General features: G+C 35.2%; 1 protein-coding gene across 9 annotated transcripts in view; it reads left to right on the top strand.

Moving 5' to 3' along the window:
- Positions 1–19687, top strand: part of Ralgapa1 (Ral GTPase activating protein catalytic subunit alpha 1) — a 233307-nt gene that overhangs the window by 201409 nt on the left and 12211 nt on the right. For all 9 annotated transcript variants that reach the window (XR_011372986.1, XM_070026666.1, XM_070026690.1 and 6 more), the window contains one exon: positions 19077–19201. Coding sequence is in view for 8 of the 9 variants with exons in the window: in XM_070026666.1 (XP_069882767.1) it covers positions 19077–19201 (125 nt within the window). In the remaining variant the exon portion in view is untranslated. The remainder of the gene's footprint in view (positions 1–19076; positions 19202–19687) is intronic.

Below are 19687 nucleotides of genomic sequence, written 5' to 3'. Positions count from 1 at the left end.
TATATATGAAGTTTTTGCCATTTTATTCAGCCTGGTCTGGAGCTTATGAACCCAAATAATCCACCCTCAGCTTCCCAAGTAGCTGGTACTAAGGAACAAAATACTGTTAAGATTTAAAAAGAAGCTAGGTGTGCAAAAGCATACCTATAATCCCAGTACTTGGGAGGTTGAGGCAGGATGACTGAGAGTTCAAGGCCACTGTGGACAACATAACACGTCTTGGAAATTTAAGGAGATGGCTTAAATTGAACAGAATAGCTCAAGTGATAGAGAGCCTGCCTGGAAAGCACAAGGCCCAGAGTTCAAACTTCAATACTGCCACTAATAATAATAATAATAATTTAAAGGAGGAATCTTTGAAAATATCTTATGAAATGGATTTGTGATTATAACTTGGTGAATTGCTACATACAGTTTCTTCTTTTGATAAAATTGACTTTAGCATTCTGATTCCCATATTACATATATTCTGACACTATGAAATGGAATTACAGATACATTAAATTAAGTTTGGTGACATATAAATGTTACAGATAAAAAATGTTACATATCTTTACTTGCACTTGAAATTATCACATTAATGAATGATATTATTAAGAATATAATTTGACTGAGCCTCAGTGATTCACACCTGTAACCCTACCTACTTAGGAGGCTGAGATCTGAGGATCACAGTTGGAAGCCAGCCAGGGCAGGAAAGTAAGAATGGAAGGGAGGCAGGAAGAGAGGAATAAATAAAGGAATTTCAATTCTGTTCTGCTTCTGACCTTAGTAAAGCCATCAAATTTCCTGGTTTGGGGCGGGGGGTTGTTTTGGGGTTTTTTTTTGCCAGTCCTGAGGCTTGAACTCAGGGCCTGAGCCCTGTCCCTGAGCTTCTTTTGCTCAAGGCTAGTACTCTGCCACTTGAGCCACAGTGCCACTTTTGGCTTTTTCTGTTTGTGTTGCTGGGGAATGGAACCCAGGGCTTCATGCATGCTAGGCAAGCACTGTTATCACTAAGCCATATTCCCAGCCCTTGAATTTCTTTATTGCAGTAGTGCAGATCAAACACAGGTCATTGAGCATGCTAGGCAAGTTCTCTACCAGAGTTGTAACCCCACCTAAATCAGGCAATCTTTGAATACTACTTACTTTATCTATTTAAAAAAATGTTACTGGCTGGGATGTGGCTTAGTGGTAGAGTGCTTGCCTAGCTTGCAGGAAGCCCTGGGTTTGATTCCTCAGTACCACATAAACAAAAAACACCAGAAGTGGTGCTGTGTTCAGGTGGTAGAGTGTTAGCCTTGAGCAAAAAAAAGCATAAGGACAGTGTCTAGGCCAGGCCCTGAGTTTGTCAAGCCCCAGGACTGGCAAAAAGAGAGAGAGAGAAAGCTGTTACTACCCATCTCAGAATTAAATAGCCTACTGAATTTGGATGTGCTTAATAGTTGTAATGAGCTACATTATTTTGTGTAATAATTTCTCATACGTGTAAAAGTTATATTCTATTTTTAAAAATAACACCCAATACCAAGAAATTGCCTACTTGGGATTTTTGTTTTTGACTCATTAGCAGATTATTTGATTGGGTTACATTCTCAGACCTAGATTATGACATTTTGTGGGGGGGGGGGGTTGGGGGGGTCTGGTCGTGGGGCCTGAACTCTGGGCCTGGGCGCTGTCCCTCAGCTCTTCAGCTCAAGGCTAGCACTCTACCACTTGAGCCACAGCGCCACTTCCGGCTTTTTTCTTTTTGCTTATGTGGTGCTGAGGAATCAAACCCAGGGCCTCAGGCATGCAAGGCAAGCGCTTTACCACTGAGCCACCTTCCCAGCCCTACATTATGACATTTATAACAGTTAACCATGTTGAGACCTTAATATAAACCACATTCGAGAAAATTCTAGGATGAGAAGAGATTTCAGATGAAAATAGTAAACATGAAAACTTGTTTAAAAAGCAAACCAGAAGAATTTCTACCAATTAAAATGCTTGTAGAACACTTATAGTAAAAATATTAAATCAGACCAAACAGATTTTTCTTGAGTTGGAATCTTGAATTTGGAAACTATAGAAATTTTTCCCCTGTCATATTTAGGTATAGTCATCCCTCTGCATCCGTGGTTCCAGATTCAAAAATTCAAATGTGCATGAAAAATATTGAAAAGATTTTTTTCTTTTGTCCTTAACAAAATAATGTATTATATTTATATGTGCTTACATTTGGATAGGTATTACTAAAAGTATTCTAGAGATGATTATAGTGTACAAGAGAATTATATTGGTTATATGCCAATGTCATCTACAGATACCAAGGGACAACTCCATATAGTTACAGATGCCCCATCCCTTGATATAGGGGCTTGAATTTAGGGTCTGGGTGCTGTCCCTGAGCTCTTTTACTCAAGGCTCTACTACTTTGAGCCACAGCTCCACTTTGGCTTTTGAGTGGTTAATTGGAGTCCCACAGGGCCTTTTCTGCCTGGGTTGGCTTTGAACTTCGATCCTCAAATCTCAGCTTCCTAAGTAGCCAGGATTATAGGCATGAGCTACTGGCACCTGGCTGCCCCTATCCCTTTTAATATTAAAAATATATTATTTTTCACAAAGATACACAAAGTTCTCTATTCTAAATGTTGAGGAGTAGGGAGTGATAGCTGTAGCTATCACCTGTAGCTACCTGGAAGATTAAGCTGATAGGATCACTTGAGCCTAAGAGTTTGAAACTATCTTAGGCAACATAGAAACCTCATCTCAAAAGAATGAAGAAGGGAAAGAATGTTATAAGACAGTAACAGGTATATTTCTCACTTTTTGTTTTATTGTTATTGTTTATTGTACTAGGGATTGAACCCAGTACATATGCTGAGTGGGCAAGTAAGCACTCCATCACTAAGCAACATCTCTAACACTGTTTTTTGTTTTGTTTTTGTGACTGTACTGGGACATGAACTCTGGGCCTGGGCATTATCCCTTAACTTTTTTCCTCAAGGCTAGCACTGTACCACATTAATTTTTCAGCCTTTCCTGCTGGGGCTGGCTTCATACTGGGATCCTGAGAGCCCAGCCTTCTGAGTAGCTAGGGTTACAGGTGTGAGCGACTAACACCCAACTCCCAACACTTTCTTTTAATTTGTATTTTAATTTCGAAACAGGTTTTGAACTTGGCTGTCTCAGCTCCCAAGTAGCTGAAATTACAGGTATGCTCCACTATACTTGAAGATAACCTGCTTTTTAAATGAAAGTTTACATAGACACTTAAATTTACTAGACACTTAAATTTAGGAATACCTCTTCATTTGAATTAAGAAGTGATTTTAGAAATGTAATTAATCAAACTTGTGGTAGAAGTAGAATTTTAAAATCACTAGTTAATATTTTATTCCTCACAAATAAAATAAAAAAGTAAAAAATGGAATAAACTTAGTTATATTTGGGTAATTGTCCTGCTGGGTCAATTATCTTATGTCAGTATTAGTGCCCACTAAGATTCCACAGCATAAATTGTTCTGTTTATGATCATTAAAAAGAGTTAAAATTTATCCTAGGAACATCTTCTGTTCCTATGAATCTAATGTTGTTCACTAAATGAGGGCAGTATTGATTGTCATATGCTGCCCAAATCGATCATGCTGGCAATGAGAATTACAGTAATCTGTCAGCATTGATGACTGTCTTTCAAGCTTTGAAATCTCTCCTTCACTTGTCATTTCTTGTACTTGAAAAGCATTTTCATGCAACCTTAGATTTTTTTCTCAGCTAGGTACTTTTTTGTCTTGAGCTCAGTTTGTTGTTTGATCATACAATTAGAATTGAAATGCAACACTGAGGAAAAAGACCAGACAGATTCTGGGTAACCACTGGATCAGAGGACTATTTCAGGTTTGCTGTTAGCCATCATTTTATTAGCTATCTACAAAGAGTGTGTTTTTGTTTGTTTCATTAGTTTCGCCCCCCAGTGGAAATAATTCTAAAGTTTTAATTTCATGATTCTTCCTTAAAAAAAAAAAAAAATTTGTTGCTATATCCCTCCAAATCCATGGACAATTAGTTCCAAGACTCCTGAGGATACCAAAATCTGCAAGTGTTTAAGCTCTTTATATTATATAGATATAGTATTTGCATTTAACGTAAACAAATCCTCTGGTTCATGGACATAGTCTTTTGGTTACATAGTTAATTTGCCACCTTGTCTGGTCATGGTTACATATTATGTTACTGGAAGTGTTTTTGTTGTTTTTTTTTTTAAGATGTTATTGCTATTTAAATCAATAAAGCCCATTTCCCTCACATAAAGCAGGATGGCCTCATCTGGTCAAAGGCCTTAAGAGAAAAAATGACTGTGAAGTCACCTGAGAATTAAGGGAATTCTATTGCCAGATGATGCAGGTAACAACAGTTCTTAATTTTTAGATTCAAGAAACATCAGTTCTTCCTTGGGTCCCCTACAGAATTTGGGTTTGCCAGTCCCTAAACTGAATTAAAATACATTATAATGTACTCTGATCTATAGATTCTGCATCCATGTATGTATTCAGATCACTCTGGATCAAAAATGTAGGGAGAAAAAATAGACATGTCTACTAAACAATGACTTATTTATTTTTGTCATTATTCCCTAAAAATATAATTATTAATGTAACATTTACATTATGCAAGTAATCTAAAGATGAGTTAAAGTATGTAAGAGGATTTGTGTAGGTTAAATACAGATACTACTAAAATGTCATAGTAGGATTATAAGCAAATTACTATGAAGAGTTCCAAAGAAGAAGAAAGTAATACATAAGATCAAGAATATATAGAAAATCTGAAGTTTCTAGGGATAGGATTTAAGTAGATGAAATAAAACTTCTCATTCTTAGAACTGATAGCTTAGAGCTGTATGTATATGTACATTTACATATGTAGTATTCTGAAATAATACAGTATGAAGGGTACTACATAATTAAATAACATCTTTAAAGAATACATTATACTAGAGGAAAGAAAGGGTGATGTCTAAAAAGAAATGTATTCATCACCTGACAAAACTGTAATACCTCTGTATATCACCTTCATAATAATAATAATAATGTGAATTTTACCTAGATTTAATATGCTTTCCTATAAACAATATTACTTGTTTCTTCTAATGTATTTAAATTGACTTTTTATTAAATGCCAGAATTAGGTTTTCCTTTAACTTTATTAGACAAATTACCAAAAGTCAATAATCACTGTTCAATTAGTCACAGTTTGTTGGCCCTGAAGTTCTATTCAAATGTAAAGAACCTGTTGCAAAAGTATGAGAGCCAGAAATCAAATGAAATGTAATTGATTGGCTCCACTAATGTGGTTGCCTTTCATTATGATAGGACATTGTGAAGTGTCCTGTGGGGCCCATCAATATTGCTGCCATTTCATGTTAGAAGAAAATTAGTTTCTTGAGAAACTACGTAATTTTACTTATCTACTGTCTTTTGTGGATCATTTTCTCAGAAGATAACATCAATAAGTATGGACTATTCTTAATTTAATCTGTAAAAAGAGTACAATTACAGAGTCAAACTCAGGATTGGTATAAGGATTCAAGAAATTAACCACATGAAACACTAAACTTTTATATGTAACAACTGCTTGGAAAATCACAGTAACATTGTAGTTGATGGTATTATTGTCCTCTATGCAAACTCTGGAAATACTCTAAAATACAAGCCTAAATTTATTAAAAGACTTTTTTTTTTGGGGGGGGGGTCCGGTCGTGGGGCCTGAACTCTGGGCTTGGGCGCTATCCCTCAGCTCTTCAGCTCAAGGCTTAGCGCTCTACCACTTGAGCCATAGTGCCACTTCCGGCTTTTTTTTCTGCTTATGTGGTGCTGAGGAATCGAACTCAGGGCCTCAAGCATGCGAGGCAAGTGCTCTACCACTGAGCCATCTTCCCAGCCCAGCTAAGGCACTCTTACTTGCTGTCAGTAATAGATGTTGCCTTGGGGAGGATACTACTTGGTGTCTCTGCTAAGAAGATGCTGTACGTAGAGTATCCCTAAGAGCTCTCCCTTCCTTTAGTATTAAGAATTAGCAAAAATCCTAAGAAATTATTTATCCCCAGGTAATTTGATATCTATCATTAATTAATTCACCATATTATTTCTATGGGAGGCAGTGAGATAGAGAGGAACTTATTGCTTTCGTGGAGCTTGCCACAGGAGAGGAGAGTGAAAGAATTGCACAGTGATGAGAATCCAGCAGTAGTGAGATACACAAAACAGGGCAATGAAGATGATTAATTTTAACTGGTAGCAGATAGTAGAGGCTGAAGTACTAGGAGTAGCTTTACCAAGGAATCCTTTTCTACTTACTTTAAAGACATACACAATTTTTGCAATTCAGAGCGAGTTTTTTAGAGGCAGATAAAAGGATGTGTGCAAAGAATGTGTGCCACTGGGTAATATAAGGCAAAGGGACCACAACTGGAGGTTAGACTCTTCATTCTTGCATAAGTCCCTTTCCCTTCTATAAAATAATTTTTGTCCTCTTATAGATTATACTTTTTTGTGTGCTATTGTGCTGGTACTGGTCCTTGAAATCAGGGCCTCTTGCTCTACTCTTCACTCACAGCTGGCTCTCTACCACTTGAACAACTTGAGCCATAGCTCTACTTCAGGTTTTTTGCTGATGGACTGGAGATAAGAATCTTTCAGTCTTTTTTGCCTAGGCAGGCTCTGAACTGCAGTCCACAGATCTCAGTCACCTGAGTAGCCGGGACTACAGTTATGAGCCACAGGAACCCAGCCTGTGTTGTTATACTTTTATACATTATTGATAAATAAATGCATTTATCCTTTTTTTTTGTCAGCCATGGGGCTTGAACTCAGGGCCTGGGCACTGTCCCATAATTCTTTTTGTTCAAAGCTAATGTTCTACCTCTTTGAGCCACAGTGCCACTTTTGGTTTTCTGGTGGTTAACTAGAGATAAGAGTCTCACAGACTTTCCTGCTCAAGCTGAACCATGATCTCAGCCTCCTAAGTAGCTAGGATTATAGGTGTGAGCCACCAGTACCCATAAGTATCCTATTCTTATAGTGCATGGGGGAAAAATAGCAAAGAAAAAGAAAGCACTACTATATATGCCAATTTAGATAGTTAAGTCATACCTCAGAGCACTAGAATGAAGACAGACTGCAATGATGATACAGGCAGGGTGTTTCCAAAAATAACCAAACTTGATGTTTCTCTTCTTCCATCTTTAACTTCTCACCTATGATAGAACAGGGATTCTTTTTTCATATTAAAATCCTATGTTAAAGAATGATATTCTTAGGAGAGGATCACAGCGCTCAATAACTATGTGCATATGATCATATAAAATGGTGCTTATTGAAATGAACTCCAAGAAATAGAAACAAGAGGTTTTTTATTGTACTATTTGCAGTTATTTTTCTCCCTTCAGTTTATTCCCTTTGTCACTGTTTTTGATTTCTGTACCCTTTGTCTTGTAAGTAAGTTTATCTGATTTGGGAAGGGGAAGCACTGAAACAATGGGACAAAGGGTGAACCAATTCAGCAGTGTTACCCACTGAAGATTATGTTGGAAATGAACTATACAACTTGGCCGGGAGGGAGTGGAAAGGGAAAAACTGGGAGAATATGAGGGAGAGGTGACACTGCTCAAAAAAATGTCCTCATTATCTGACTTGTGTTACTATAACCCCTCTCTGTATATCACCATTACAATAAGTTAAATTAAAAAAATAGTTTAAGATACACTTTAAAAAAAAAACAAATACCCAGAGTTAGTCTGTAGGTGATGAAGATCTACTTGTATACTTACATTATTATTCACCATGCCTAATACATAATGTACAAATTTTATCCCAGTCTTTTTAATATTTTTTAAAAGGTAATATGGTATTTAGGAATTCTGAAAGCAAATTAAAGTTTTAAAGCTGAAATCATTATTAAAATATAAAAATCAGGTGCTTTTAAGTAATTTTTACTTATTAAACATAAGGCTTTTGATATTGAGTTTATAATTCAGTAATGGAATTAAAATTAAGTGAGGGGTCACAACTCTCCCCATTTTCTTGTAACTGCTTTCCCTCTCAAACACTAGAATACAGCGTTATTTAAATCTTAACTTTTGCTTGCCAAACCACTGTTACTGTCCATCTGTTCATGCCAGTTGTAAAGAAGGCGCAGTTTTAGTGAAGCCTTGCATTTCACATAAGGTGTGTGAAGTGAAAATTTCACAAGGGACATGATGGATCCTGATTCTTAGTGATAAACCTTTGGGGCCTTCAGGGTTGGCATATGGTCCAGTATGATATGAAGGCTTGGGTTCCCTGGCTTCACTTCTTTGGCGTGAAGCTGATAAAACCTGGCTCTTGAGTATTATTTCACTGGACACCAATCATGGGCAGCAGGAACTGCCCATTTAACTCTCTGTGGGAAGGAAGCCCAGAGAGCATTCACAATGGTACCATTGTCAAGTTGCAAACTGCTCTGAACAGCTTGACAGCTAGGGAGGAGGGGAAGGGGTTGCTTTACTAATTGCTGTTCGAAAAGAGAAGGAACAAAAATAGCTGTTGTAGAACTGATGTTTCTATATTTACTTACTCTCTTGATAGGAGTGTTGACTTTTATTTAGCACATAGCTACTATCAAAAAGAAAGCAAATGAATATATTTAAGCAACCACCTGTAGTAATCCATTGTTAACATGCCATTATTTATTTTCAGTCAAACAGATTACAGCAGAGTAAACATCTGTTTTGGTTTATGATATTTTTATATTTAGATTAAAATAGTATCCTTTTCTCTCCATAAAAAATTTTAAGTAAGAGGAAGTCGATCAAAGCTCTCCACATTTCACATACCAGATAAAGTTATAAATTTGCTTTATACAGTCCCACTAGAATTTCCAAATAGTATCTGACTTACATTATATAAGTATAAAAATGTACATTTTCTGTGTAACAATTAAAAGTACTAACATAACCTACCAAAAATAATATTAGTACATTTCAAACTTAAATACTATATTATTTAAATGAGTAACATAACCATTTTAGTAGTGCTTGGTTATCTGGATGGATTCTAATTTGGATATCTAAAAATGTGTAGGTTGTTTCTTTTTTATATAAAGTAAATGGGCCGTGATATTTGTCTAAGCACTCCAGTTGGCCATATCAACAAGCAGCTGATGGTTAGGCTTATCAACAAGTAGTTGATAGTTCTAATACAAAGAAACAATCAGCTACAATTTTGTTATTAAAACTAGTTTTTACAAGCTCAGTTGGAGAGTTGGTAACAGAAGGAGCAGCATAGAGTTGGCCAAATGAAGAGGATGAATGAAGATGAATATGGTACAAAGTAGTTCCTTTCCTGTGTCAAAAAAGGACAATGAAGCCAGCTGAAATTGTTTTAAGAAGCAGGAGAGGGATAAGAGAGTGATAGAGGCAGGGAGTCTGGTAGGAATACCTTGTGCATATGTATAAGTGGAGCCCCACTTGTACAACTAAGGTATACAACTAATAAACTAGTTCTCAGCTTTCAAGGGTGTTAGTCTAATAGTATATTTCCACAGATAATTTTCTTTTCCGGCTAAAATTAAATTGGCTAAATGATATTGCAGAATTGTGGTTTATGTAACGTGTCCTTAAATAGTATCAGGAAGAGATATTTTAAGAATGCTTTATAAGTCTGTAAACTTTTTATAAATGAAATGATCTTGCTGAATTTGGAGAAGTCAAATGTATTTTTTGTAAAATTAGTAAATCTGTATAAATATATCAGTATTCCTTCTCTTTGCTCTCCTGAAGTGATTTTAGTAAATAGGCAGCAGTGCAATATTTCAAATACATTAATTCACTGAATGCCCATTCTTCCTTTTACTGCAGAATAGAATATATTTAAGTCAAGATTAATGGATAGATTTTGATGTTAAAGTCCAGTGTGTAAGCCTGTCATTCCCTGGGGGCATATAGTGCATTAGTTTAAGCTAATATACTGTTTGTCATAGATTCTGTGACACTGTCTTAACTGACAGTTTGCTGCTGTACTTTGTTACTGCTTAATATGATAATAGAATCACTTTTTTATATTCCTAATAATTACAGCATTAAAAAAAACTCTTAATTACATTAGTTCACATTTGGGCAAAGATAATACTTAAGTAATTGTACACTGTAAAATTTTACTTATTTAGGGATTTTTTTCCTTTTTTGCAATATTGTTACAAGGTCCAAGTTTAGTATATTAAATTCAAACACATTGTTTCCTCAGTCTTCATGTACTGAAATTTTATTCCCCAAAGAAGCAACCCAAAGTGATTGTGTTTCTGTCTCCCAAAGTGTTTTTGTTGTTGTTGTTGTTGTTTGTTGTTTTGTTTTGCTTTGTTTTTTGAAACAAGATCTCATATATATGTAGCCCAGGGTGGCCTGGAACTTGGTATGTAACCCAAGTGAGCTTTGAACTCTCAAGCCTTCTGCCTCAGCCTCCGGATAACTGAGATAACAGGTAGTATCACCATGCCCAGCTTCGCCCAGTGTTTTTTAAACTTATTCTAATACTAATGATTTGAAACAATTTTCTGCAATCTATAAAAGCTTGATATTATTACATATGATATACATATATGTGTTAATATATACGTCGTTTTCAAGTAGATCTTACCAAGAATTTGCCGTTAAATTTGATATAGAGGTAACTTGATTTTTTTATTAAATGTTTTTATATGATTTTATGAAAGTAGGATAGATAATATGCATATTTGATAATCATAGTAATGGTTTTGGAAACCACCAAAATTAGATTAAATCACAAAGATTTTCAAAGCTGTTAGTTTTAAATTATTTAAGGTTAATCTTCTAACATATTTTATATGAGCTTTGGTAAATATGGACTTATCAACTTTTTAATGTTTTCATTTAGTAATTGACTGGTTTATAAGCAATTATATATGGTACAAATTTTATTCAACTCCAGCTTTCAATAATAGGGCTATCCTCACACTGCCTTAGCACCTGTTATGGATTTTGAGTCATCTGGCAGCCCATGGGACTCAGATAAAGAAGTACCAGGTGTCCTGCCTGTCTTCTAATTGAGACGCAGTGAAAACAATATAGACTTGGCAATATGGTTAAAAGGATGGATTAGAGCCCAGCTTTGTCTGCTCTGACAAATCACAGCTTTTCCTTCACCATGTAGATAGTATCAGCCACTAAAGAATTTCATTAGAATAAATCACCACAAAAAATAGTTTGTCATAACCTGTTGCAGACTTTCAGAAGAATTTCTATTAACATGGAATAATTAAACAATACCAAAATTTATACCATTTGTTTAGGGGGATTTTTTTTTTTTAACTGCAAATGAACTATATGTTTCTTGAAGAAGCTAGCTATAGTAGAAGAGAAATGAAATGTCTTTCACCCACTAGATTATTAATTTACCAGACATTGTTTTATAGGGTAAGCATTCTAGTTTACCTTCATCATATAAATAAGCAATACCTATTATTTCATAAGCTACATTAGGGAAATATGCTACTTTCCAATAATAATATGAGATCCTTGAAATAGACCATATATCTCAATAAAATTCTTATTTTTCATTTTTCAAAACTGCAATAATATTAGCTCAATGTTTGAAGATATTTCAAGGCCTTCTAAGGTTGACTTTTTTTCATTTTTATTTTAGAATATCCAACTATTTTTATTCTAATATAGTAACTAAAATGTAGTAAATTATAGTACAGCATGCATACATTTTCCAAAACTCATGAAATCCTAGAATGTAAGCTAATATTCATTGTTTTTGCACTCTTAAGATATCAGGCCTAATGCTGAAAATGAATTATACAACTTGTGGGCATGGAAAGGGGGGGGGGGGCGGGGGGAACTGGGATAGAGTGAAGGAAAGCATGATATTGTCCAAAAAGAAATGTGCTCATTACTTGAGTTATGAAGCAATAACCCCTCAGTACATCACCTTTATAATAACAATTTAAATTCTTAATAATAAAAATGGTAACCTGCCTGATAGAACTTTTTTTCTTTCTCTCTCTACATAAAACCTAGATCACTGAGATTGGCTGAGGAAAGAATACTGGACTATTAAGAGATTGGGATGTAATTTCCAGATTTTTCCATCAGCAGCTTTATTTTTCCAAACAAATGTCTGTACTCTTACTTAGGCAAGATCTATGGCTGAATAAACATTTTGCTTATTTTCCTAAAAGAATGTTGGTGGATATATCTATCTTCTAGTTCAAATGTTCCTAAATATTTTTTTTTTTTGGGTCCAGTCATGGGGCCTGAACTCTGGGCCTGGGCGCTGTCCCTCAGCTCTTCAGCTCAAGGCTAACGCTCTTCCACTTGAGCCACAGTGCCACTTCCGGCTTTTTTCTTTATGTGGTGCTGAGGAATCGAACCCAGGGCCTCAGGCATGCAAGGCAAGCGCTCTACCACTGAGCCACCTTCCCAGCCCCAATTCCTAAATATTCTTAGTGTTACTTTGACTTGGTATAATCCCTCGCTAAATGGTTTTTTAAAGCCAAATACAGATGGTCCCCAGTGTATATTGGTTCAACCTATAATATTTAAATTTTACATGGTTTCTTTATGTGAAAAGCAGTACACATTCAGAGAAACTATACTTAGAATTTTAGTCATTTCCTGGAGCAGAGACCATGTATATTTTCATCTTCATAGCCTCAGTACCTAACCAGATCACAAACATGACTTTCAAATTTGTGAATATTGAATATAGTACTCAAATTTCAACTTACTTAAATTACAATTCAAAATGAAATTTAATGTTCTGTGTCCAAATTTCTCTCTCAAAATTTCTAAGTAATTTTTTCTATTGGAATTTTCCCTTTTCCTATAATTATCATTCTTTTTTAAATTTTATTTTATTGTAAAGATGCTATACAGAGGGGTTACAGTTAGATGAGTAAGGCAGTGAGTACATTTCTTGTCAAGCTTAATTATCATTCTTGGAATTCTCTATATAGAGAACAAGCATGGAATGTGTTAGTATTAAAATTATAAAGAAGCCATAGAAATATAGTTAAAGCAAATATTACAAAATTAGGAATTTCAGACTGGGCCTTAAATACCTCAAACTAGCCCATTTATCATAGACACAAACACTTCATACTTACCTTTAAAAAGTAAACAGTAAACTAGGCGCCAGTGGCTCATGCCTGTAATTCTAGCTCTCAGGAGGCTGAGATCTGAAGATCACTATTCAAAGCCAGCCAGGGCAGAAAAGTCTGTGAGACTCTCATCTCCAGTTAACTACCAGAAAACTGGAAGTGGCACTGTGGCTCAGTGGTAGAGTGCTTGCCTTGAGCTGAAGATCTCAAGGACAGCACCCAGGCCAGAGTTCAAGGAAAACAACAACAACAAAAAGGAAACTATTTTTCCTTCTTGTTTAGGAAATAAAACATTAAATCTCAACTTAAAAGAAAAATAATAGCATAAAATCTTGATATCTTCTTTCATTTGTAATTTTTTTTTGGGTGGGGGGGAGTCCAGTCATGGGGCCTGAACTCTGGGCCTGGGTGCTGTCGCTCAGCTCTTCAGCTCAAGGCTAGCACTGTACCACTTGAGCCACAGTGCCATTTCTGGCTTTTTTTTTTTTCTGCTTATGTGGTGCTGAGGAATCGAACCCAGGGCCTCAAGCATGCAAGGCGAGCGCTCTACCACTGAGCCACCTTCCCAGCCCTCATTTGTAATTTGTATAGTTTTTGTATAAATTATATTCTTGCATTGTATATATGTATATAGAAATGTATGTACACAAAAATCCATATATAGACATATATGTGCACAAAAAATATTTCTTTTAGGCTGATTATAAATTACAAGTAACTTAAATATATACCCTAATGGAGTATGACATGGAATTGGCAATCACAGAACAAAGTGTTGTAGCAATAAAAGCAGTTCAGAATGAAGAAATCTCAAATTTTCTTAAGAGTATAAGTTGTTACTACTTTTCCTTTTTTAAAAGCTATATTAGTTACAAAAGTTGCAGGAGAGGTCCACTGTGACATTTCCATACATCAATCTAATATACCATTTACAAGTTGTTAAACCAAATCTGTCTTCAATCTCTTCTCTCCATATATTAATAAAATTGAAATACTTGATATTATTTAACTCTCTGCAGTACCTTTTCTTCGTATTATTTTTCCCCAAAGAAATCAGTTTCCTTACATCAGAATGAATCCCTGTATACATAATATTAAGTAGATTCTTGAACATGTAAGTATATTTCTTACTGACAGGAAAAATTATCTGAAGGCATGATAGTAAAGGCTACAAGTGGTATGTAGTCTCAGCCACTTGGAGAGGCTAAGGTGGGAGGACCTTAAGCTTAAAGCTAGCCTTGGCAACATGGGAGGCCTGTCTCAGAAGAAAAAACAAAGACAGAAAAGAAAAATTGTTCTCAAGAAACAGCATCTGCTGGGGCTGGGAAGGTGGCTCAGTGGTAGAGTGCTTGCCTTGCATGCATGAGGCCCTGGGCTTGATTTCTCAGCACCACATAAGCAGAAAAAGCCAGAAGTGGCTCAAGTGGTAGAGCACTAGCCTTGAGTGAAGAACTGAGGGACAGTACCCAGACCCAAAGTTCAGACCCATGACCGACAAAAAAAAGAAAAAAAAACAGCATTTGCTATTTATAAAAATGTAAGCCAAACATTACATGCGTTGCTCCAGAGATGTAAGAGTACTTTTCAGGTGTCCTCTATTCAATTTTGAAATTTGAAGGAAGTAAATAGGGTCAGGTAGTGTTAACCCCATTTAATGTACAGATAGACTGTGGCAAAGAGAATTCATAGTTTCCAGAACCGAGCTGAAATTGAACCCCAGTTCAGCTGGTCTTGAAATGTAAAGTACTTAAAATGTCTAATTATATTAACTTAGTATTAATGAAGTTCAGATTCAATTTAGCTATTTCTTTATGACAGAACATGTTCAGTTCCTTTTACTATTTCTTGAATAGTAATATTCCCTTCCTCTTTTCTGCTTTTACAGAAAGTAGAAGGAAGGAGGATTAGTGGGTAATTATATTGCTATGATTGCAGCACCTGTGTGTTATTTCTTTTGATTGACTACTTCTGTATTAACGATTCCTACCAGCTAAATCTCCCTTATCAAAATCTTTTTAGCTAATTTTAGCTTGAGTTACTCTAAATTTATAAGAAAAACATTCTGAATTCAACTTAAATTTGTACTTTAAATTTTCTGGATTTTTGTTGATGGTAGTGGTGATTTACCTTTATCTTTTTTAATCATCTTAACCATTTCAGGGTTGTTGTTGTTGTTGTTTAATTTCAGTTCCATTGGCAACACTCATAGTAGGAACGTGAGCTTTCTTATGACTAGCTACTGAATTTCTTTGTGCCAATCAATGTATAGGTACTAATAACTCTTCCCTAAAAGTCTGCCTTTAAATTTTTTTTTAAAGTACATATCAGCCAGGTGCCACTGGCTCAAACCTGTAATCCTAGTTACTCAGCAGGTTGCAATATAAAGATAGAGGTTCAGCCTGGACAGGAAAGTCTGTGAAACTCTTATCTCCACTAAACTACACAAAAAGTCCTTTAAGTGATACAGCTGTAGCTTTGAACAAAAAGCAGCTTAGGAACAGCACCCAGGCCCTGAATTCAAGCCCAGAACTAGCACCAAAAAAAAGGTAATTTATTTTAAGGAGATAGAAGAATTCACAACTGTAAGATTCTGACTACAATTGCAGATATGAACAGTATTGTTTGGAACTTTATGACTGCAACCACAAAAGGACCCTGTTGTGGACCCAAGACTGTGGTATAAATACTTAAAGTTCATTATATCTCCTTAGTATGTTTTCTGAAGTAAAATGAAGATATATATGTTCAATTATAGTATAATAAATTATGTTGGTTTTGATGTTTTTTAATTTAAATTTTTCCATTAAAATTGTAAAATTATAAAAAAAAATTTAGCTTTTAGAAGATGAGTTACCTTGGACTATAATTATTTACCAAGTGAACAATGTTTTCTGAAATTAACCTGCCAAAAATGAAACTAGATGTGTGTGTGTGTGTGTGTGTGTGTGTGTGTGTGTGTGTGTGTGTGTGTGTGTGTGTGTGTGTGTGTGTGTGTGTGTGTGTGTGTGTGTGTGTGTGTGTGTGTGTGTGTGTGTGTGTACACACCATCTTTTCATTTAAATCAGTCATTAAAGGTTATTTTTCTTGGGTCTGGAGGCATGGCTCAGTTGGTAGAGCACAAGTCAGTGAGTGAAAGTGTCAGGTTCCTAGTTTGAGTCCCAGACTCTTCCCTTCTCCCCCCTCAGAAAAGTTGTTTTTCTTTGCCATGTAGACTTCAATTTTTTTTTTTTTAATCATTTTAGGCCAGGTACCAGTGGCTCATACCTATAATCCCATCTACTCAGGAGGCTGGGATCTGAGGATTAAGGTTCAAAGCCAACCTAGTCAGGAAAGTCTATGAGACTCTTACCTCCAAAAAATTAGAAGTGGAGCTGTGGCTCAAGTGGTAGAACACTAGTCTTGAGAAAAGAAAGCTTTGAGTTCAAGACCCAGGACCAGGGGAAAAAAATTCCATCATTTAAAAAAAATTACTGAAATTTAATTAAACCCATTTATATCTTATATAAAATGAAAATATTGTATCTCTGGATAATTTTAGTTTTTAGAAACAGTGTACTATGGTTTCTTCAGTTGTATAAACCTTTTCTATAGCAAAGTAGATTACCCTTCAAAATGTGTTGTATTTAGATAATCATTTGCTTGCTTTGGAAATATCCTCCCTGTTTTACAAATATTAACATCTGCTTTCCTTCTGCCTAATTTTTTGTGTAATCTCTAAAATAAAATATAAAGTAAAATATTTCATTTATAGGTCCTCTGAAAGTAGAGCATTTTCAAAGCAGGTAGGTGTCTCCACCCTACTTTTCATGAAGCGTTTTACCCATTCAAGCAGACTTTTAAAAACAGCTTGTTTTGATAGCAGACTGTTCTCCTGTGGGCCTTCAGCCCTTGCTTCCTGGCAGCACCTTTGGTGCGAAAAGAGAGTGATCAATTGGGAGACTATCAGTGCCAGCATGCATAGAGTGATAAGTTAACACACCACTGGGAATTTCTAGGGCCCACCAAGATACTTCACTTCTAATGTGCTAACAAGCTCATTTTTCTACCTCTTGCCTCTTCAGTTATTTTTTTTTCTCAGAAGAGCTTAGAAGTTGAGTGCATCAGGCATAATGAAAAGCTCTGTAGGAGGGAGAAGCAATAACCCCATTTTTCCCTTTTCAGCCAAATAGAAAATTAGTTTCTGGTAATACACAAAGGCCAGTATTTTTTGTACAAGGGGCACTGCTGTGAATCAAAGGACTCTATTAACTGCAGAAAATTCGGCAGCTGTGAATCTCCCCCAATGAAAAAAGTACTTTCCAACAAGTTGTGAGATATGTGGTATTATTTAGATTGAACCATCAGTTTCATCCTCTTCCATTTATAACCATATACCCTCTTTTAAAAGTGTGATATATTATTCTTCTATGGTAAATTGGACTTAAAAATGTTATCCTTCCATAAAATCCTTTCTTACCACCAATCATTTTAGTTATAGCATCTGTTGTAACTCTTTTCATGAGTAAAATTCTTTAAAGTTCATCCCAGTGTGTCCAGTGTGTACAGAATTGAAAATATGAAATTGTAAGGAAGTGGAATTCAAGTTATTTCAATATTTGATATATAAAATTGTAATACAGAGATAGTATACAAGCCACTTAAAAGCAAAAGACATACTCATCAAAGTTCATTGTTGAATAGATATCCATTACAATCTTAGTTTTGACTCTTAGGCTTTTCTTAATCTCTTTGCAGTCAATAAATCTTTATAACTAGCCACAGTGTCTCCCATTGAATTATCACTTAAGCTATAATTTCTAGAATTGTAGAACTGTAATAAATTACAATCTTAAAAATAACAAAATTTGAGAAGGAAATATTAATATGGGCTTTAGAAAAAATTCAGCAAAGAGAACTGATTCCCAAATTTCTATTGTCCCTATTTAAATGTCTCATGTTTTATTATCCTTATTTAAATGTCAATATAGCACATCCAGTACAGCAGGAAAACTTTTCAAAGTTGTAGAAGAAAGGTTAACTGATTTCTCAGTTCAGGAACTATACGACATGAAGTCAGCATGTGAGTTTTTCCTGATAATTGTATGTTGCTGCCTGCTGCTCTACATTTTGACAGCCATTTCCATAGTTGCTTTCGTGAACAACAGAAATATTCTCTCTCTTTCTCGCCCTCTCTGTGCTAACAGCACAATCAGACCTGCTGAAACAGGAAGCCTGGAGTGGGTTGTTCAAAAGCAACAACACTTCAAGGTACTGGTTGCTTGTCAATAATATCAGAGAAGAAAATGTGGTGAAAGGGAAGTACAGTATTTTTCTGTCAGTGTCAGTACCCTGTAGATGCTTTGTTAGACAGTATTTAGGAGTCCTGTGGACTCTTTGCAAATATTCCTGCTTGTTTCAGTGTTATAATTGACCAGGTATTTTTCCTGACATACAGATTCAGCTATGTGTTTATCTTAACCACATGAAGTTATTCAAGGATTACAGCAACAGTAGTCTCCATTCAAAATGAGAACAATTGTTGAGAAAACTTGGGGATTTTAGAAAAAGAAGATGATAATGCAGGAATTCTTTACAATAAGTGTTTTCAAAGGAAAAATACAGACTTTTTGACAGTATTTTAAGCAGTGTTATAACATTTGTTGCATGGCTTTTGAGAGTAAATCTGTAGGCAGAAGCTGATTAACAATGTAAGAGGAGCCCAGGCTGACCTTAAGAAATCTAGCAGCAGTTTAGAATTATAATATTTTTCTAATAAATGTGTCTCATATAGCAATATCATGAGGTGTAAACTTACGTTAACAGGTATATTTTACACTTTAAGAAGGTATACTTTTAATTATAGATAAGACTAGTAATTTATTAGTAAGGAGAAACAGTCAAAAAGTCCTTTTGTATGAACTGTTCATTTCCAATGTAAGCTGTATTTAAGTTCATCCTTAACAGAGGGTAATCAGCTATGAGGAGAGAGCACGATACTTACAAACAATTGTCCAGCACCATTTAGAACCAACAACATTTGAAGATTTTGCAGCACAGGTTTTTTCTCCAGCTCCCTACCATCATTTACCTTGTGATGCAGGTAAGATTAAAAGCAAGTATTTGTTGTCACTGGAACTTCAAATGCAATACCCTTTTCTTCTAAAAGAAAAAAACCAAAGTTTTGCTTGAATAAAATTCTAATCATTGAAATATATTTTTCACCACTATTTGAATCTGACCTGTACATTTGATTTATGTTTTCTTTTACCTAAATGTGGTTCTACAATCTTCATAAAAGTACAGGTACCACATTTTATCTGAACTAAAAGTTAATGACTGAATCTCATGGGATCATGACTGAAGTATCTGCAAAGGGACACAAGTTGAGTATGTGCTCTCAACTTTATGAGATCAAATTTTATGGCCAAGAATATTGCCTCATCATTTCTACTTTTATAAATAAAGCTAAAGTGGTCTAGATTTAGAAGTACTTGCTATAGCAAATTATGTTATATTTAAGGATTATTAAGAGGGTACTGCATTAATACAATTAACTAATTGTAAGAAATCAGTAAGAATAAAATGA

This window comes from Dipodomys merriami, unplaced genomic scaffold, assembly GCF_024711535.1.
Source record: "Dipodomys merriami isolate MVZ:Mamm:240054 unplaced genomic scaffold, mDipMer1.0.p SCAF_1, whole genome shotgun sequence".
In the NCBI taxonomy this organism is placed as follows: domain Eukaryota; kingdom Metazoa; phylum Chordata; class Mammalia; order Rodentia; family Heteromyidae; genus Dipodomys; species Dipodomys merriami.
This window is presented reverse-complemented; position numbering and strand designations above follow the sequence as displayed.